Genomic DNA, 21,866 nt, shown 5'->3' with positions numbered 1-21,866 from the left:
GTGCATGTCCAGCCACTTGAACACCTCCTATGATGGGAGATCACTTGTTAAATGTCAACACCAACAAGGTCTCATTCTAGACATATACACAAAATCCCACTACAAGGCGCTGACAATCTGTTCTATCACACCTTATCTGACAAGTAGACCAGGTCCCTGCTGTGGCCAGGGCTGGAAGTTGCTGATTTCCAAAGTACCGCAGGACTCAGAAGGAATACTGATGAGAAGACTGGCTCGAAATGATCTAGGACAAAGAGCTCTACACCCAGGCAGAGAAGAGACAAGCTGGACTAAGAGCAATACCAGGAATTACCTGGTACCCAGGGTGAGCACATTCAACCAAGAGGGGAAGAAAAGACTGTTAATATTAAAGTCTTAACCAAATATGTAACTTAATCAATGTTAATTACAATTATTTAACCCTTGAAGAGACTTTTTTAAAAACAATAAAGTTAGAACATTTTCATACAGTTAATATAGCTGGGATTTCCCCAAAACTTTTTGCCCCAGCTCATGCTTTCAGTTTTTAAGTTTCAGAATCTCCGTATTTGTCAAAAAGAGAAGTCTGATTATCTTGCCCTAACACCAGGAGAATATAAAAGACACAATGTGATTAAAATAAGTTATTTTATTGAAGGAGGTTAAGTTACACAATGTTAGCTGGTTGTGGACAAAGGGAACATGTTAGAAGTCAGGTTTGTTGGCAGTGGGGTGAGAATGCTACTACTACAGGCTCCATTCAACAAATACCCAGGATCCTGGGTTCCCCCATTTCTTCAAGTACAAATGTGGGTCACACTTTCCAGTCAAAGGATCATGGGGGCCAAATAAAATAGGATTCTTCTACCAACCAAGAGTCTTCCAGTCTTCTCTCAGCCAAGGCACCCAGTGAAACAGAATTCATTTTTCAGACTCCTGTGGAGGATTAAAAAGTCTCTTTCGCATCGCATCGCCACGCTCCCTGCTCTTGGCCCTCTTCTCCACGTACTGGAAAATAAAAAGGAAAAAGGGGAGAGAGAAGAGACAGCAGATTATGTCACTATTTACGCAAGTTAAATATTTAGAAATACTTGCAAAATGATGTTTTTATTGACAAAATTCTTAGGTTCCCACTATTTCACTTAATTTGAGATGGAAAGCATGACCTTAGAGGATCTCTAGTACAATTTCATTCAATACAGTACAGCACCTACGTCCTAAGTGGTATATAAATATTTGCTGAATTAACTGCTTCCCAAAATGTAAATTCCATAAATATGTAGGAAGATTAGTTTTGTCCTTGTTCTCCAGGATTCACAATCTAGCAAGTCATCTAACTTCTGTTTGAATGCTTCTAGTTATGGAAGGCTCACTACCTTGAGAAGTAGCCTATTTTATTGTCGAACAGTTCTACTTATTTCCCCAAAGTTCTTTATGTTAAACCAAAAACTGTCTCCCTGGAAATTTTCCTATTGCCTGCTATAGTCTTCCAAACATCTGGTTACAGCTAACCCACTCACTACCCTGGCTTACTCTTGTTCAGGCTGAATATCCCAGGCTCCTACAACTGTTTCACAGACCATGGCTTCTCCATTCTAATCTATAAAATGCCTTTTAGTTTATAAACCACTTTAATATCAATGCCCCTTATAAAAATATCACAGCCAGAATTAAACATAGTGTTCTAGATGCAGTATGACAGGCATGGACTAGAGTATGCCTCCTAGTTCTTGTGACCTAGATGCATTATATTTCTATACTACCCAAAAGAGTAACTGGATCTTAGCGACCACATTACCTATCGACTCATATGGAAACTTACAGTCAACTGAATTTCCTAGGTATTTTTTTTTGTCATCATGAACAGTCATCAAACTTGGTTCTCCCAAAATCCTGTTTCTGTAATCAACTGGATCTAAATGTAGTTTCATCCAAGAGGTTTGCAGCCTAGTATTCTAATCTGACTGTAGGTTATAAATAACAAGAAAACATGGAGCCTGGCTATTAGGTAAATACTCAGAATTTCTCAAACAGGTGAACCTATGTTTAAAGCAGATACACTTGAATGAAAAATTTCTGTATGTATACATTTACATGCTTATAATATATACACCAGTACAGACATACTTTAAAGGAGAATGAAAGGTGAACAGTTGAACATCAAAATCTTAGGAGTCAGAGAGATGGTAAAAGAGGCTATGAAAGTAAAGATTAGTGACACAGAGGTAACCAGGGACTTGACTGAATCCCCTCCCCCTTGCCCCTGAGACAGAATGGTTGTGGAGAATCAGGGCTTGGAGTTACCTCACTCTTCTGGGCCAGTAGCCTCATATATAAGGAGTTGGCTAGATGATCTTTAAGAAGCTTTCTAGGTCTAAAGTTGTGGTTCTAGGATTCCAACATAATATTCTGTATCAGTCAGGTCAATAAAATAAGGTATTGAGCAAACTGAAACATAATCCAACCCAACTCACTGCTGTCGAGTCAATCCCAATTCATAGCAACCCCACAGGACAGAGTACAACTGCCCCACAGCGTTTTCAGGAAGCAACTGGTGGATCTGAACTGCTGACCCTTTGGTTAGCAACCAAGCTCTTACCCAGAGCACCATCAAGGCTCCTGAAATACAGTCTATATCAAAACATGTTAAGATAGCTTCAGAGGGGAGCTGAGAATGCCCCTGAATTTTAGGCGGGGGCGGGTTCCACATGAAGTTATTCACAAAACTCCATCAAACACTGAAGATATAGAGACAGATAGTCTGAGACAGACAGACCGACCAATCGGAAAGTCAGTTAACCAAAATAAATAAGAGGAACAAAAGAGGATGCTGCAAAGTTAGTGATTATTTCAATAAAAAGAACAAAAGTGATGACACAGCAGCATAGAGGGGCTCAGAAAGAACTGGCCAGACCTTTTTCTAGTTAAAAGTTTCAAGAAATGAAGTACTCAAATAACACATGAAGGAAATGGTAGGAGAGTACTAGAAGCAATAAATGGTAAACTAGAAAACATTAAAAGCATAGAGGAAATAAATGAGCACAGGTTCAGAGGATCAGAGGATGAAAGAACAGGCAGAAAAACATCTATAAATCAGGCAATGAAGCCACATAAAAGCCACACAGAACACTTAGAAAATAAGTCAAGGAGAGAATCTAAAATTTCTATGAAAACAAACTTGGATAAAATAAGAAAAATATCTACAACATTCTACCGAATAGTCAATAATGGAGATCAGAAGCACCTGGGAAGAAAATCTCCTATGAAGATCTAATCACCTAACCAATGGTAAAATTACTAAACTATAAGAAGAAGAAAAGAAAAAGAGCTAAGAAAAAAAGGCATCTTATACAACTGAAAGCATGTGAAAAACAGCTATACCACAAAAAATAGTACGGGCTTTATTTTTGTACAGGCCTATTAAAACAGGGACACAGTCCTAGGTTTAGTTTCCATATAAAGTAGCCTTTAAACGCAAGGCAAAAAAACTTTTTAAAAAATAATTTTAAAACACTTATGCCCGTACACATCTGTGCATAGAGAAAATTACAGCCCTAACTCAGGACTACAGAAAGTTCTTCAAACAGTAAAGATAGGTACGTGTCACTCTGAAAAGAGATTTCAGGAAAGAAATGGGGGGGGGGGGGCACACACCAGAATGAAAAATACACAAACTGAAGACAGGTCCTAGAGAGCTTCAAATAGTATGCACAATGCCTTTAATATGAAATAGGGGGAAAAAAGGTTCAAAAACATAGAAAACCAAGATTTGAAGACAGATTTTTCAATAGTTACATATTTAAAATGTTCTTGATATAAACTATCTGATATAAAAACAGAAATGAAATTGAATTTCTTTTCAAAAGCTGAGGATGCACTCTGCTTGGTTAGCGGTGCTTGTGAAAAGACAATGAACTAGGTACTTTAAGCCATTTGCCCAAGTCCAAGTCATAGTTTAAAACCGAGTTCAGGAGATGATCTTCTTCCCAAACAAATCAGAATAGACCCTGCATGGCTTGTACATATCATAATTACAAAGAAATTCAAATACCTAAAGCTGGAAAGAGCCTAAGTCTAACCTCTTCATTTTACATTTAAGGAAACTGAGGCTCTGAGTTTTAGTTACTTGCCCACAGCTAACAGCTGATGTTAAGTATTTCTGGGGAACAAAGATTCAATTTTCCAAACCTTAAAACTCTTCCAGATGAGTTGGAGTAATTATAACAAGGAAGTTGTTTTCACTTGTGTGCATGGCCAAAACACAGCAACGTTCTAAAACTGTCCCCAGAAGTTTTCACTTCTCCTGGTTTTAAGGGAGGTCATGTATCTAAAGTCAATCTTTTGTTATACTAAAATTTGGGGAAAAAATTAATGATGGCAGCAGTATACAATATTGTTCTAAAATGTTCTGATGTATTGTTCAACTACTTCTATTCTTTGACACTTTTCTTACCTCCTTCTTCAGGCATTTTCTCATCTGCCGATCAAGATCATTGCAATGACCAAAAAACTTCAGAAAGCTGTGCTAAAAGGAAGAAAAGGGGTAAAATATTTCATCCAATAGTATGCTAAGGTCTCTGGCACACAGAATTTAAACTTACTCCTACAGAAATGGGTTTAATGTGTCACCTTGATCATAAGCAAATGACAGTTAAATCACATGTGTGTGTGTTGCTGTCAGCTGTCACTGAGTCAATCCCAACTCATGGGACCCTGGGTGTCACAGAGCAGATTGCTCCATGAGGTTTTCTTGCTATAATCTGAACAGAAGCAGATTGTCAGGCCTGCCTTCTGTGTGACCTTTAGGTTAGCAACTAAGCTAAAATATAAACAGGCTTTATATTTATATCTCCTATCAAGGACCTGGTCCTTCCTACAAAGGAGGAATAAATGCTTTTTAAGTAGAACCAAAAAGTAAAAAGACTTTTTCCTGAATAAAAGGGGAGCCTATTAAGCCAGCAATCACCTCACAAAGTACGAGCAGTTTTATCTCCCTAGTACCACTTTTGTTAAAGGACATGTTAAAATCATTCTCTATTACAGGGAGTGAGGTCATACTACAGTGTGGCCACATTATGGACGAGCAAACGGTAACTTACTTCACTAGCAAACATTCTGTCCCATAGAAAAGTTATTTATTAAATGCCTGGCAGCAGAGCCATTTTCTCACATGCCTCCATTCAAAATATCAGTCAAAATATACCAGAAATACATAATACTATTATTAGGTTGTCTGTATAAGCCATATAAACAAGTCATTAATTCACGATATTAGTAAATCTGTGTCTGAAGCTCGAGGTCAAGTTTGTTTAAAAAACAAAAACAAAAAATTTCCTAGTGGTTTCAGGTCCAATGACTAAACTATGAATGCTCCAAACCAGGTTAAGATGAAGAGTTAAAGACCTTGAGCTTTAGTAAGGGCATAATTAGTGTGTTTGAGCTTCATCATTTTTAAGGGTGGTTTGGGTAACATGGCAATCTCTGCAACAACATGCCATAAACACTGAACTTGTATTTGTAGTAATAAGCACATCTTTTCCTTTTCTCTGAAATGAAGGCTTTCATGGAAACCAGACAACACATAATTAGTAGGACATGCCTCATACAATTTTTTTTTCCTGCTTCACTGCCACTTTATGTACCCTTTTCTGGTCCACAATGAATAAATGGTGAGAGTTTTTCTGGGAAGCATTTAAGATAAACTAAGACGTCTTCGTGATTACCTAATGGCCTTTTAAGAATAAATATTTAGTATGTATTTTTCCTAAATTAATGCCTTGACAACTAATCAACAGGGATAATGCATTTGCACATACCTTCTAGTCAAGCATAAACAACAGAAATAATTAGACTTTTAGAACGTAAGCCAATGCTTCAGTTTAATTTACTTTATTTCAATCACCCCACATACATACCTAGGCATCTTAACAATCTAAGACAAAAACTAATTTATGTTTGCTTCCCCTCAACACTAAGCCCAAGTCAGAATTAACACTCTTGTGATGCTACTTGAAGAACACTAAGTCCAAAATGCCCCAGTGGAGTTGGTAAAATAAATGCCCGTAGACTGCAATCCTTTTGTAGACACATGGTGTAAGCCTCTGGAAACCCTGGTGCATAGTGGTTAAGTGCAACAGCTGCTAGCTAACCAAAAGGTCAGCAGTGCAAATCCACCAGGGGCTCCTTGGAAACTCTATGGGGCAGGTCTACTCTGTCCTACAGGGTCACTATGAGTCGGAATGGACTCGATGGCAAGGGGTATAAGCCTCTCGTGTCTGATGTCAATTTCCAGAGAACCAAATTAACTGAGCAATTGATTGAAGATATGAATCAATCAATAAACCAATGACGGACACTGTTCCAGGCAGCAGAGACAGAAATGAACAAGATAGGCCTGGATCCTACTCTCACACACATAGTCAAAGAGGAGACAAATAATGAAGCGGTTTCCATAAAGTAGTGGTTCTCAAAGTATAGGCTGGGGATACTCAGAGGTTCCCAAGACATTTTCAGGGAGTCCACAATATCAAAACTATGTTCCTAATAATACAAAGGCCTTATCTGTCGTGTTCACTCACTTCAATTCTCTCACAAGGGTACAGTGGGGTTTTCCAGAGGCTCATGAAATATGATATTGCAACAGATTGAATGTAGCAGATATGAGAATCTAGCTGTATTCTACTAAATCAGACATTAGAAAGAACTGCAAAATGCAAAGGCAACACCACTCTTTTCACTTTTTTTAATAAGGTTTTTTATGAAAAATAAATATAATGACATGTAATAAAATTTATTACTGCAATTTTAAATAAATCAATATTTTTAAACTGGTAGCTATAACATAAACAAAAATTCTTTGGGGTTCTCAATAATTTTTAAGAGTGTAAAGGAGTCCTGAGACCAAAAAGTGTGAGACAACTGCCATCAAGTAGGAAATGTTTACGTGAGTGGAATAGCTGGTGCTACTGCTGTGCACAGTGGCTGTATCAAGAGAATCTAGGCCAGGAAAAGAGAAGAGGGAGTAAAACCTGAAGGATGATAAAACCTGGTCTAGCAAATGAGTAGCAGAGACAGTGAGAATGTTCTCAAACATTCTCTAAGCGCAAAGGCTTAGAAGAGAGAAAACAGCATACTCCAGGAGCTAACGGCTCAGCACAGCTGTAGAAAAGAACATGCAGGGATGGGGGTAGGGGGTGAGGAAGGGTGATGCTGAAGAGTTAAGCAAGGACCAGTTTGATGAAGGCCTTGAAACACAAGTTAGAAAATTCTGATTTTACCTTTTAGGCACAGAAAGCCAATGATGGGGAAGAATAATTAAACTTTTTTTTTTTTTAATTGTGCTTTAGGTGAAAGTTTACAGCTCAAGTTAATTTCTCATTCAAAAATTTATACACATACAGTTTTGTGATATTGGCTGCAATACCCACAACATGACAGCACGCTTTGCCTTTCCACCCCAGGTTCACTTTGTCCATCTGTCCAGTTCCTGTCTCTTCCTGCCTTCTTGTCTTGCTTATGGACAGGAGTTGCCCAATTGGTCTTGTATATCTGATTGAACTAAGGTGCCTTTTCTCACATGTATTATTTTTTGTTTTACAGGCCTGTCTAATCTTTGTCTGAAAAGTAGAATTCGGGAATGGTTTCTGTTCTGGGTTAGCAGTGTCTGGGGGCCATAGTCTAGGAAGTCCCCCCAGTCTCTGTGAGACTAAACTTATTTTTGAAAAATTCTTCTAGACACAGTGTGGAAAGTGGGTTAGCACACAGTACAAAACTGTGAGACCAGTTACAAGGCAGTCACAGGTGGCCCTAGTAAGATAACGTTGGAATGAACTATGTTAGTGAAACTGACAGTGGAGAGCAGTTGATTCAAAAGAGATTCAGCAGAGAATGGGCAGCTCGCTCTGAAGGAGAAGCCAGACGTAGCATGCCCTAAGGTTGGGTTACGGTAAAGGATTTTATATTTTCATTTTCTCAAGATGGAAAAAATGTAGGCATTTTAAAATGCCAACAGGAAGAAAAAAAAACAGGAAGAAAACGGGGGAGGGGGAGAAATATTAAAATAAAAGCTAGATAAATCCAGTTGTTAATGACTTTATCTCTGGATACTGGAACAAAAATTTTTATTTTCTTTACACTTTCCTAGGTTTTTTACAGTATCTACAGCAGCATATTACTTTTGTAAATCAGGAAAAAATACATAAGGACTTCTAAGTTTTGAGGAAAACAGCTGTTATAAATTCTGTATTTTAACTATATATAATCGGAGTCTTGCTGACAAATGTAGGCAAAACAGGCCAGTAGGTCAAAAGCTGCCAGTAGATAGTGACGGTCATAGAAATGACATTTGTCTACAAAGACCAGAGAAGACCTATAGAACACATAAAGAATGACAAAAGCACAGTAAGTTAGGGTCATTTTGAGATAAAACAGCCATGTATATACCTCAAGAGGGGCTGGACAGCACTGCAGCCTTCCAGCCCAAAAAACAGCTTATCAACAAAAATGATTAAAATACAGAATTACACAAATTCAAGGCAAGAAGTAATTTAATCCATTCATTTTATAGATTAAACAACTGAGATCTGAAGGGACATGTATTTAGTATGCTTACAGAATTCAGGAAAATAGGAAGAAAGTTTGGACTTCATAAAAAAAATAATTTTACAAAAAGAGCATATGTGGTATGTTTCATTTATATCAAGTACAAAACCAGGCAGAACTGTAATAGTGTTAGGAGTTATAATAGTGGTGGGTTGCCCTTGGCAGGGATAGGACTGACAGGGAGCACAAGGGGTCCCGGGCCCTGATGATATTATTATTACTTGTCCAGGCTGCTGGTTAAATGGGTATGTCAGCTTGTGAAAGTTCACTGGGCTATATGCTTAAACTTTTCTGTATGTGTACTATACTTCAATAAAATGGTTAAAAAGAAATACAATCAAGACCATACCTTCCCGCCGAAAAACCCCTATGGAACACAGTTCTACACTGACGCACATGGGTCAGCTGACTTGATGGCAAATGGTTGGATTTTTTGTTGTTGTTTTATAGTTTTAATGCTTAAAAAGCACAAGCACCTGGAGAGATCACTTAGGTAAGGTATTTCCTGATGACACAGAATAAATGACATGTCACTGAACTATTTTCAGACATGATAAATGAGAAGCACTTTTCAAACACTTTATGACAATTTCAGACTCACGTAAAACTTATAAGGCTAGTACCAAGAATTGCCAAATACTCTTCACCCAGATTTTCCAAACGTTTTTAACATTTTAGCACGTTTGCTTTATCATTCTTCCTCTCTTACATACACATACACACACAGGGTTTTGTTTTTTTTTTTCCCCTGAATCCACTGATTAAGTTGTAGACATGATGGTCCTTACCTCTAAACAGGTATGTTTTCTAGAAAAGGAAGGACATAAATAACCACAGTAAATTATCAAGATCAGGACATTAACATTAATATAATACTTAGTACCTAATTTACAGGTCTTATTCAGATTTTACCAGTTTGACCTAATAATGTCATTCATGCAGAAGACAAAAAAAGTTTTGTTACTTCTGGTCCAGAATGCAATTCAGAATCACATACTACATTTAACTTTCATGTCTTTTTAGTCTTCTTTGATGTGCAACCATTCATCAGCCTCTTTTTCTTTCATTACCTTGACATTTTAAAGAGTACAGGCCAGTTAATTTGCAGAATGCTCCTCATTTTGGTTTGACTGGTGTTTCTTCATGACTACATTCAAGTTACGCATTTTTGGCAGAAATACTATAAAAGTGATGTGTCCTTTTGGTGTATCACGTCAAGAGGCACATATAAATTTCTCCTACTGCTGATGATGTAACTTTGATCATCTGGGTAAGAAGCTCTTTGCCAAGTTTCTCCACTGTAAAGTTATCGACAGGCTGATTCTAAAATTTATATGGAAATAAAAAGGAGCCAGAGAGTCAAAACAATTTTGAAAAAGGACAAGTTAGATAGCTTATACTTTCTGATTTCAAGGCTTACTAAATGCTACAGTAGTCAAGACAGTGTGGTGCTACGTTAAAGACAGACATACTGCAGAGTTCAGAAACAGACTCACTTATATATGATAAATCGATTTTTTATAAAGGGGCCAAGATAATCCAGTAGGAAAAGGATAGTATCTTCCACAAATGATGCTGGAATAACTAGACATCCATAGGGAAACAAAATGAACCTCGACTCATACCTTACACCGTACACAAAAATTAACTTGAAATGAATCACAGACCTAAATATAAAAGCTAAAACAATAAAATTTATAGAATACAGCAGAAAATTTTTGTGACCAGGGAATATACAAAGATGCTTAGAATACAAACAGCACAAAAAAGATAAATCAGACTTCATCAAATTTAAAAACTGCTCTTTGAAACACATCCTTTAAATGAGAAAACATTTACAAGGTATGTATCACACAGAGTACTTATATGTCAAATGATATAAAGAATTCTTATAACTCAATAATAAGACAAACAAACCAGCTTTTAAGCAGGGGCAAAAGAATTGTTATGAATAGTCAATAAGCACCTGAAAAGATGATTGAAATCATTAGTCATCAGGAATATACAATTTAAAGCCACAATCAGATACTACTACACACCTACAGTAGTGTAGTATATAGTGGCTAACATTAAAAAACACTTAAAAATAATCAAGCATTGGTGAGGACAGGGAGCTGGAGGGAAGTTTGGCAGTTCCTTATAAAATTAAACAGATACTTACCACATCATCCAGTCATTTCATCCCTAAGTATTTACCCCAGAGAAATGTAAAACTGTCCATACAAACACTTGTACAGTAATGTCCATAGCATCTTTATTCAAAAGAGCCCAAAACTGCAAACAACCTAAATGTCCATCAACAGACAAATAAATAAACTGTGGTATAATCATACAGTAGTACTCAGAAATAAAAAGAAATGAACTACTGATATATGCAAGAGCATGTATGAATCTCAAAAACTTAAACTGAGCAAAGCACGAGAGTATACAATGTAGATTCCATTTACAAGAAACTCCAACACAGAAAACTGATCTACAGTGATAAAGTATTTCATTGGTTAACCCGAGCCAGGAGTGGGAGTTGGGGGTTGACTGGAAAGCGGTACAAGGGAATTTTCCAACATGATGGAAATGTTTTATATATTGACTGTGATGGCGGCTACAAGGGTGTTTACATTTGTCAAAGTTCATCAAACTATACTTAAAATAGATGCATTTTATTGCATGTAAATTAATAAAGCTGATTTTATAAAAAGTCTATATTTCCAGTGATTTGAGATGCCACCTTTACGATAAAAATCCTTTTGAAAGAGAAAAAAAAGAATGCTTAATTTGATTCCAACTTAAAAATAGTCAGGAATCAAAAGGCAATATTCAAAGACAAAAAATGTAATAAAGATTAAGTAAAGCAAGGACTGAAAAACTCTGGCCCTTGACTTAATTTGACTGACTTAGGAAATAAATGAAGAGCTGGTGTTTTTATTTATATCTAGTGTTATGGAATAACTGACACATTTCTACAAGGTTGTACTGGCAAAATCCTCAAAGACAAGATTGAAATCTTATTCCTGAAAGTCTTTCTCCTCACTGTGCTTCTTTCTTCCAGAAGATCTTCTCTCCTTTCCTGTTTTTTACTATCACTGGCTATATACAGAATTGAAATATTAAGTCAACACAAATAATCACTCCCTGTTCTTAAAAAAGTAAACCTTTTATGTTTTTCCTTTTAATAAAAATCTAAAGTTGTGTTTTATTTACGTGGTCTGGCTTATTTTTCCACTGGATCAGTTAAGTGGGAGGGGTATAAAAATAGTTCCCAATATTTGATCTAAATGTATGGTAAATACAGTTTGCATAAAGTATATTGCCGCCAACAACATTCTTTGATCCAGCAGAAATATCTCATTTCACTGGCCAGGGATATTATTTACTTTTGGTCTTTAAATTTTACTCATTTAAATGATGCTTACTATTATTCTCATTTGATATGCCTGCAGTTTAAAAATATGAGAAAAATAACCATGCAAAGTTAAAGAAAAACACAAATGCTTCTTAAAACAATCATGTCATGCACCAAATATATGGCGGAAAAAAGCTAAATATTCATAATCTATAAAAAATATCCATCTAATTTTATGCTTTCCAAGTATGAGCTTCTTTTCCATTTTGGTTTCAATCATGGAATTTTACTTCCATTCCACCTACAAGTAAACCTGTCAAATTAGGTCAATCATAAATTAGATCTAGTTAATATCTAATTATATGAAATGTCTCAATTTCCTTTAAACATACAATAGTAGGCATCTTAGAATAATTCCATTATGCACAGAAGAGTCAGACTTGAACGTTAACTGTTCTAGCTCCCTATAAGTAGGAAGGGGAAAACATTTAATTTTAAGAATATGGAATCCAATTACTACATACTATTTCAACTATTTTAAGGAGTTCCCTAACTACTGTGCTTGATTTTTACCTACCATAAAGGTAGGTGGTTTCTGAAAAATCACAAGCATCAACCACTAATCTTTACTAAGCTCCAATATCTGCGACTAAGACATTATCATTCCCTTAATGAAGATAACATTTTATGTTAGTGTGTTGTTTTATTTTGCTTTATGGTCATTTTTCTAAACTCTTACATTTTTGTGACATTCCTTTAGCAAGTTAATCAAGATGTTGCATTCTTCAGTGTGCAAGTGTGGAGATAAGTCAGGATGCATCTTTAGAAGAAGGTGATGAATCACAGCAGAGGAACCTGTGGATACAAGAATGTCTTGAATATGCATGAATACATTTGTTAGTGCAACCTAAAACTCTTCAACAAGAATCTGCAGTGACCTCTGTTGAAAAAGAATGTTGACTATTAATCAGCAGTGCGACCTCAGGCAAGTTATTAAACTTGAACCTCAGTTTCCTTATCCAAAGATTTAATATATTTAACAAGTTATCAGATGTGTTTAAAGGACCTGCAAATTCAGAAGTAGAACAAGAATCCTCTAGAAAGCCAATCCTAGAAATAAGTGCTCAAGCAAAAACCACTTGCCTACATCGATAAGCCTGACTTCAAATATCTTTCCCACATTCCTGAAATTGATTACAACTCACTTTGTTCAGATGAAATTCTACCAATTTTGAGAACTACATTATTAATTCTTTTAATAATATATATTCTTCTGAGAGGGTTAAAGGATCAATAGTCAGTCTCACATTACCCAAACCAAAAACCAAACCCAATGCTGTAGAGTCGATTCCACCTCACAGCGACCCTATAGGACACAGTAAAACTGCCCCATAGAGTTTCCAAGAAGCACCTGGAGGATTCTAACTGCTGACCCTTTGATTGGCAGCCCTAGCACTTAACCACTACGCCACCAGGGTTTCCAGCCTCACATTAGTGTGATTTAATTTAGATTGTTTTCTTCCTAACATCTTGCTGAGAAAAACCGAAACAAGTGAAACAAGAAGTAGACGCGAAAAATATTTCTGAAAGTTCAAATTTAGCAGATAAATTCATAAAGTACAATTACTACACTGAAAACAGGAGGCTGAAATCACTGAAATTACGTTTAATTGGTTCATTCACAACATGGAAAATTAGTAGCCACGAAACCAAAAAAACCCACTGCCGTCGAGTCGATTCCGACTCATAGTGACTATACGACAGAGTAGAACTGCCCCATAGAGCTTCTAAGGAGCGCCTGGCAGATTTGAACTGCTGACCTCTTGGTTAGCAGCTGTAGCACTTAACCACTACGCCACCAGGGTATGTCAGAGGAAAAACATTATTCTCAGGTATCTGCTATAGTTATTTAGCACTGTTTACCTATTTTTTTCCTTTACCTATGAGTCGTAATCAACTCCTCAGCACACAACATTCCTTTTTAACTCAGAAAGACTATCAAAAGAAAGAACCAATTAATTGCTTTAATCTTTTTAAAGTTGTAAGAAAGAAAACACAAAAAAATAATGATCTTAGGTTGGGCAAAGAGTTCTTAGATATATCAAAAGCACAATCCATAAAAGACCTCGATAAAAAAATCATCAAAATTAAAAACTGTTATGCTTCAAAAAACATCACTAAGAAAAATTAAATGACAAGCCACAGATTGTGAAAAAATGCTTGTAAGCTATATATGATAAAGGACTTATATCCAGAATATATAAAGAATGCTTAAAGCTCAATAAGACAATCTAATTTTTTTTTTAAATGGGCCAAAAATAGGCAAAAGATTTGAAAAGATATTTCACCAAAAACCACAAAGGAATGGTTAGTTAAGCACATGAAAAGATGCTCAACACCATCAATCATCTGGGAAACGCAACTTAAAACCACAAGGAGATACCCCTGCATACCCATCACAATAGTTCTAACCAAAACGTCAACACCACCAAGTACTGGTTAGGATGTGGAGAAAACAGACCTTGCATGCTGCTGTTAGGAATGTAATATGGTACAGACACTCTGGAAAACAATTTGGCAGTTTCTTAAAAAGTTAAACATAGACCAGGCTTGCCGGTCTGACAGAGACTAGAGAAACCTTGAGTACGGCCCCTGGACACCCTTTTAACTCAGTACTGAAGTCACTCCTGAGGTTCATCCTTCGGCCAAATAGACAAGCCTATAGGGCCAATTCACAGGATTGCTATAAGTCGGAATTGACTCGACAGCAATGGGTCTGGCTTTTTGGTTCATAGGGCCAACAATAACACATGTTAGGAAGGTGCTTCATAGTTCAATCATGTGTACCATACTAATGGGCACACCGGTCCAAAAGCAAAGACAAGAGAAGGTTGGAAGGGATAGGAAAGCTGAACAAAGGTAAACAGGGAACCCAGCGTGGAGAAAGCAGGAGTACTGTCACACCGTGGGGTTGGCAACCAATGCCACAAAACAATCTGTGTATTAACTGTTTAATGGGAAAGTAATTTGCTCTGTAAACTTTCACCTAAAGCTCAAAAAAAAAAAAAAAATTAAACATAAAATTACCACTCCTAGGACCCTGAGGCAAACACTGGCGGCGTAGTGGTTAAGAGCTACAGCTGCTAACCAAAAGGTCGGCAGTTTGAATCTACCAGGCGCTCCTTGGAAACTCTATGGGACAGTTCTACTTTGTCCTATAGTGTCACTATGAGTCGGAATTGACTCGACGGCAACGGATTTTAAGGACTCTAAGAGAAATTAAAACATGTCCACACAAAGGCATGCATGTGACTGTATATAAAGGCAAAGTAGCCAAAAACTGGAAGCAATTCAAATTTCCAACAACCAGGTAAATGGGTAAGCAAAATGTGGTGTATCTATACAATGGAATGCCATTTACCAATTAAAGGTAAATGTCTCCTGATACATGTTCTGTCATATATGAACCTCAAAAGCATAATGCCAAGCAAAAGAAGACAGATGAAAAGACTGCTTCTTGAATGATTCCTTTACATGGAATGTACGCACAAAAAAGGGCAAATTTATAGAGACAAAAATCAGATCACCAGTTGCCTACCACTGAGGGTGAGGGCAGGGATTCATTCGTACATGGGCACAACGAACCTTTCTGGCTAATGAAAAACTTCTAGAGCTAAACTGTGTTGATGGATACATAACTTTATAAATTCGCTAAAATCACTGAATTCACTTACAACCTCAGTAAGCTATTTTTAAAAAGTTGCAAGATATTCAAATTGCCCATCAATCTCCCCCCCTCAACAAGTAAAATCCTTAAAAAATAAAAAGTCTAAACAAATAATTGCAAAGAATTATAGTATAACTACTACTTCAGATTTAACTTATATAAATACCATAGGTAACAGCTGTAGTCAGTAATTATTACCACTTTTACTACTGCTGCTACTATACGCACATATACACACACAGTACAGCTGAAGATCACTAATCGGGCCGCTGTGCTCAGTTAAGTATTAGAGTATCTGAGATGAAAAACGGAAATACAGCCAAGTTCAAGGTTTATTTGCTTACCACCTACTATAAAATTTTTTTAATGATACCATTTCTTTGTCTCAGAAAAACAAGGTTTCATACAGTTCAGAAATTTAAGTCATCTAATATTGTACCATCAGAGCTCAGCTGCTAACCAAAAGGTTGGCAGTTCAAATCGACCAGCTGCTCCTTAGAAATTCTACAGGGCAGTTCTACTCTGTCCTATTAAGATGGGGGCAAAGGCCCTGAGATCAGAGGGTGCCTGTTTGAGAAGTAGCAAAGAGACTGGTGTGGTTAGAAGAGAAGCAAATAAAAGACAAATAGGCTATACTATCATGGAGGTAATAGGAGGTTGAGCGTGGAACCTAGAGACCTAGTAAGACAAGGAACAGAGGCTAGGAGGTTGAGTGTGGAACCTAGAGACCTAGTAAGACAAGGAACAGAGGTGCCCCCAAATCTGCAAACAAAGTAACAAGAAATGGGCCAGGGTGCAGAAACAAAGCCAATCCCCAGAACAATGGGGCAGGGTATCAAAAATAGCCTGCAAACTTCTTTAAAGTTGCCTTTCAGAAGCAGCTGGAGAAAACCAGGCCCAGGGACACGTGCAGAACATCCATCTGTGACCGCTGTGTGACCTTCCACTGGGGCAGTGAGGGGCTACAGCCCCAGCTGGGGAATCGAACGCGGGGAACGAGAGACTGTGCAAGCGCAACACCCCATAATAAGTCCTGCTACGAATCCCAGAGGCCTCTGGGACAGGCGCCATCTTGGAAAGCTGCTGCACAGGCACCTTAGTTAACATATGAGACAGGGGTATGCGTTGCTCTCGGCCCTCCTCATCTCTGCTTGCAAGCCTCTTCAATAAAGCTTTGCTCATGAGGAAAACTATGTGCCTTACCTGCTCATTCTTGACCAATGAGAGGCAAGAACCTTATTCCAGTAACACTACATGGTCACTATGAGTCGGAATCGACTCAACGGAATTTTTTTTTTTTTTTTTAAATATTGTTCCAACATTACGCACCTTAGTTATCTGGTTTCTGCCTTGTTTATTTTCTCCAAAGGAAAATGTACATTGCATTAGTCACCTAGAAAATATCTTTAACATTTTGTTTTGCAAGTGTATTTGAGAAAATATTTTTGCACATTTCTATCAACTAGCCCTCAAATTTTGCCTTTACAGTTCAGAAATAAGCTTATGATATACTGAAATGGCCTCTTTAATTGGCAAATACCTGAGAAGACATATACCTTGGTGGCAGAGATGCATACATACATGCGTTTTATCTAAGTATAAATACAAATAATGATATATACCACCCCCCCAACAAAAGTTTACTGTAGATAGTGTAAATGAGCCAGGGTAGGAATCCTAGATCAATCCGATTCTTTTTGATAAGAAGATATGACTTAACTCAAAGTGTAAACACCTTATACCTTATCTAACAAATTGCCTGCTTTACCAGACATCCCCCTCATCCTCCATAACACACACACACACACACACACACACATAGTTTGGCTGGAGATTTGCTTCTTTCCCTTTCTCTCTCTCTACCCTTTCAACTATACTCTCTTCCATCCACCTTGTGTCATCTGGCTTTGCCTGACTGTTGGTGCATAAGTGGATGTACTGCTGTACTCTTGGCTGTAACATACAAAGCATGACCATAAAACAATAGCACTGTTCTCTCAGAACACATTTAAATGAGTGCCAATGCTTTCTAGTTGCCATTTAAAAAAACCTAATGACATTATCACAAACCCTGGCGGTGTAGTGGTTAAGCGCTATGGCTGCTAACCAAAAGGCTGGCAGTTCGAATCTACCAGGTGCTCCTTGGAAACTCTATGGGGCAGTTCTACTCTGTCCTATAGGGTCGCTATGAGTCAGAATCAACTTGATGGCAATGGGTTTCACTGGTTTGGTAATAACATTATCATAACTCAAAATATTTTTAATGAAGAAAAGCTAAATACATAGTTCACATTATTTTAAAGTTTCTTCAATGTCGTGAAAAAAAGATAACTACATTATTAGTTTAGAAAATAATTTGCTGAAAACTTACCGTGTCACTGAGTCGGAATTGACTTGACTGCAACAGGTCTGTTGTTTTTTTTTTTACCATGTGCTAGGCAGAAATCTGTAATTTCCAACAAACCTATGAAGTAGGTTCCCTTTTAAAACAGGCTGAACCATAACAAATTGCCTTATGGTAGGTCAAAATATGCACTAATCATATTTTGCATAGGGAAACAAACCCCCTTGTCACACTGTAAGTGGCAGGGCAACTGCCCAGCATAATCTCTCACCAAGATAGAACCTCCCATCTTCAAAATAGGAAAAGAGCTGCCTTCACAGCAGTCTGTGAAGGAAATAAATTCTGATAGACAAAACAACTTCCTAAAGAGCCTCTAGTTGGTTACAAGTTCAAGAGATGCTAATGGTAGGGACTAGGTTCCAAAGAAGGCAAAGTAATATTATTCTGTATTGTTAGAAATAAAGGTTCTTCTAGATCAAAGAAAAGGACAGCTTCAAGTGACTGATCACTCGTCAGCGACATGGAGAATACTGACAGTTTGGATATTCCTGGGTGGAATGTTCAGAATGTTCAGACAAGGAACCACTGATCAAGTTGGGAATATTTACCAACTCACAGAAGCCTACAACAGAAGAAACATGAGAAAGGAATAACGTGGTTAAAGTACGACACACAATGAATTTGAAGGGAGAAGATGTGGGTTTGAAGCAAGAGTTGTGGACTCAAATATTTACAAGTTATATCATTTTGGTTACTTCATCGGACAACTAAATCTCCTCTTTCATAAAATGGGATTAGCTCTGCACCTATATCTCAGAGTTGTCATGGGGTTCAAAATAACATATATGAGAATATCTGAAATAGTAAATAGTGAGAGTGACACATGTAAAGTATTGTTGGTAAATCTGAAATGCTCTCGGTCACCTGATGGGAGTGGCTGAACCAAATCTATTCTGTGATGTTTCTGGGGGAGGACTGGAAAATCAAAGGACAAAAGTTACAGAAGCAGATGTCATTTTTTTTTCCTCCTTTTTATGGCACTTTATTTATATATTCAAGGTAACATCACAGTAAGGGTAACTCCACATGGACTCATGTTCCAAAGATGAGACCACTAGTCGACTGTTGCAGTAATGCACAGACGTCATCTTTATGCAGCTGTCCAACAGTGAAACAGGGTGCCCTGTGAAGCTGAGTTATCTGTCACACTATGCCCCAACACAGACTGGCTGTATTAATTAAGGATGTCATAGAAGATATTCTTGTGTTACATTCTTGAGTCTCTCCCCAAACCTAAGTTCACAATTAGATGATTTTAAGCCACTTCGAAAAATAAAATTCACACTCAAAGGATAAATGCATGCTACCACTAAGAATACTGAAAATAATGTCAAAGTAATTGTGAACACCAGCAGCACTGTCGAAGCAAAAATGAAGGAAGCGCTCATTTGTGATAAGGACCTCATGCAGTGAAAGAGAAATGCATTTCAAACCGCTATTATTTAGTTGAACACAAAACTGCAGTCTCACCTTTTACATTGGCATTTTGAAAACATTACCGTGGTAAACTTATCACAGTTCCAACATCTCCCTCCTCATGCCATTTCCCTTCCTCTTCCTCCTGTATGTACACAGATTTCAGTAGTACCAAAACAAGACTCTTCAAAATTTTCAGCTGTGACAAATAACTTGAAGTTTTGATAGGTGCCTAACAGGCCCCTGCAAAGCAATTTTTAAAGTTTCACCTGGGGGTAGGCTGGGAGGGTAGACACACTAGGGTACTCTTCTTAAAGACATAAAAATAATAGTCATTTATTTTATTCATTCCTTCACCTTATTCTACTAAGACTGAGGTAAAAATCGCCTTTGAGTATTCCAGGATAGAAGCAGATTTCAACCACCAGGTGGCATATCTTAAAATAAATAAACCAAGAGTAAGCAAAATATTAACTCTAGTGAAGAAAAAGGGTAAGCATTCTGATAACACACTTCAGCAGATCTATAATCACAGAGGGGAAACCCTATATTTTAATGCCGCTTGGTTTTTCTTGAGAAAGATTTTGCTATTGTGTGGCTGTACCAGAAAGAAATTTATACAACAGTTGCAATTTCTAATATTTTAAAACAAGGGAAAAACAAAGGCAAAATTCTTTTGTTCAGTGTCTGAATACTCTGTTCCGGAAAAACTGTAAACTAATTCTTAATGCTTTCTAAAAGATGTTTTTTAAAAGCTTAAATTTCAGAAAGCACTGAAATTAGTTAAACTAGTATTTCTCCAACCTTTTCACCCTCTGAATCTTATTTCAGCAAAGGTAGCAGACGTATCAGGGAACGACCTACCCTACCCACTTCTATCTATCCCAGCTGCAAGTGACCAAATCTAAACAGATGCTGTGGAGTCAGAGATCAGTGTTCCACAGGCCATGCCCCACTGCTATTTATTGGGAGCCACCCTGGGGCTGCCCAGGGAGAAAGACTTAAGCTACTCTGTTGTTGGGTGCTGTCAGAGTCGGTTCCTACTCATAGCGATCCCGTGTGTTAGAGAAGAACCACACCACTGAGTTTTCAAGACTGTGATCTTTCCAGGAGCAGACCGGCAGGTCTTTCTTAGGCAAGTCTTTCTCCGGAGGAAGAGTCGCTGGGTGGGTTCAAATCACCAAATTGTTGGTGAGCAGCCCAGCGCTTAACCATTTCACCACTGTGGTATCTTAAACTAACTTCCACCGGGAACGTGTTGTATTTTTCCATGAAAAACATTTATTAGCACTTACTAGGTGGTGAACACTCTGCCAATACACCTCCGAGAACTCCCAGGTTACAGAGTGAGTATTCTTGTAACACACAGTAAGGCTGAATTTATGATGATTAACCGCGACTAAGAATTGGATCAAGCTTCAACACTGTAAAAAGAGAACGGAGATAAGGCCCACTTAAAATCCACTAAACAAGTGCAAAAACTTGAATTTACACGAAAGGAGATACAAATGTGTCACAACAGAATTCCTTCGCCAGCGTGATCTCCAAAACGTCTATCCACTTAAGACTCTTTATAGAATACCTATTGCGAAATTACAAGCAGTCATCTTCAAAATAAAAGAGATTTAAATGCCTACTTTCCTGGGAAAGCGTGCAGTTGGGGACCCTACCGGGTCTCAGGACACAGACGGATTAGCGAGAAGTCGCAGCAACTGAGACAAGCTCTACATGCAAATTCTAACTTCCTAAATAACAATAATAACACAGTTTCTCCAGCGCTCACTGTCAGACACTGTGGTGTTAAGGGCGTCCCTTCTCACAACCGCTGAGAAAGAATGTACCCATTTTGCAGACAAGGAAGCCAAGGCTCAGGTGAGGAGCCCGCCCAAGGTCACACAGCCAGCTTGTGGCAGGGCCGCTTCGGACAGTGAGGAGAGATCTGGCTCCCAAGGCCGCTCGTGAGCACCCGCGCTGCCTAAGGGCAGAGACTCTGCAAAGTCTCTGGGGTCGCCTCTAAGCCCCAGACGCAAAGCTCGGATGCGGAGCTGAGGGTGCAACCGCCGCCCCGATGGTCTCCCTGACCAGAACCTGCTAGGGCCGGTGGGTCTAGAGGTCCGGCGGAAAGGGGTACACAGCAAGCGCGAGCGAGCTGGGCAAGTGAGGTCCAGCGGGGCTTCCGCGGCCTTCCCCGGACGCCGGCAGCTACGGCGACGCCAAGTTAAGAGACTGCCCCTCAGAACGGCCGGGACTCCTGAAACTCACCCGACTTGCAGCCACACCGGAAAGCCTGAAGCGTATTCGACGACGCCGGTTCCAGAGGCCGGCTGCCTGAAGAGCCAACAGCCAGGAACGCCGCGACGCGCGGCGAAGTAGCCGGACGCCCCGCAACACTAGCCTCT

General features: G+C 38.3%; 1 protein-coding gene across 5 annotated transcripts; it reads right to left on the bottom strand.

Moving 5' to 3' along the window:
- Nucleotides 1–610: 610 nt before the first annotated feature.
- CMC2 (C-X9-C motif containing 2) lies at nucleotides 611–21,861 on the bottom strand. 5 transcript variants are annotated; one of them, XM_010597842.3, is made up of 6 exons: nucleotides 12,660–12,771; nucleotides 10,742–10,865; nucleotides 9,651–9,903; nucleotides 9,369–9,387; nucleotides 4,433–4,504; nucleotides 611–987 (listed from the first exon to the last, which is right to left on the bottom strand). In XM_010597842.3, exons 3-6 carry the CDS (start codon nucleotides 9,698–9,700, stop codon nucleotides 901–903), a joined length of 228 nt encoding a protein of 75 aa, XP_010596144.1. In that variant the 5' UTR covers nucleotides 9,701–9,903; nucleotides 10,742–10,865; nucleotides 12,660–12,771; the 3' UTR covers nucleotides 611–900. The 5 variants fall into 5 exon arrangements, 4 of the variants coding, with proteins under 4 accessions (XP_010596144.1, XP_010596141.1, XP_010596143.1 ...); XM_010597839.3 differs by lacking the exons at nucleotides 9,369–9,387; nucleotides 9,651–9,903; nucleotides 10,742–10,865 and adding exons at nucleotides 20,763–20,891; nucleotides 21,730–21,844 and having other exon boundaries at nucleotides 12,660–12,775; XM_010597841.3 differs by lacking the exon at nucleotides 10,742–10,865 and having other exon boundaries at nucleotides 12,660–12,772.
- Nucleotides 21,862–21,866: the final 5 nt, after the last annotated feature.

The sequence above is a fragment of the Loxodonta africana genome, chromosome 21 (genome assembly GCF_030014295.1).
Source record: "Loxodonta africana isolate mLoxAfr1 chromosome 21, mLoxAfr1.hap2, whole genome shotgun sequence".
NCBI lineage: Eukaryota > Metazoa > Chordata > Mammalia > Proboscidea > Elephantidae > Loxodonta > Loxodonta africana.
Note: the sequence above shows the minus strand (reverse complement) of the source record. Positions and strands in the feature narration are given on the sequence as shown.

Excerpts from the sequence above, each read along its gene's own strand:
- CMC2 (XM_023558138.2), bottom strand. The coding sequence starts at position 12,740 with ATGCATCCTGACTTATCTCCACACTTGCACACTGAAGAATGCAACATC. Across the intron at positions 4,505-12,659 it reads TAAAGGAATGTCACAAAAAT|CACAGCTTTCTGAAGTTTTT; the intron begins GTAAGAGTTTAG and ends TCTTCCTTTTAG. Across the intron at positions 988-4,432 it reads GAAAATGCCTGAAGAAGGAG|TACGTGGAGAAGAGGGCCAA; the intron begins GTAAGAAAAGTG and ends TTTATTTTCCAG.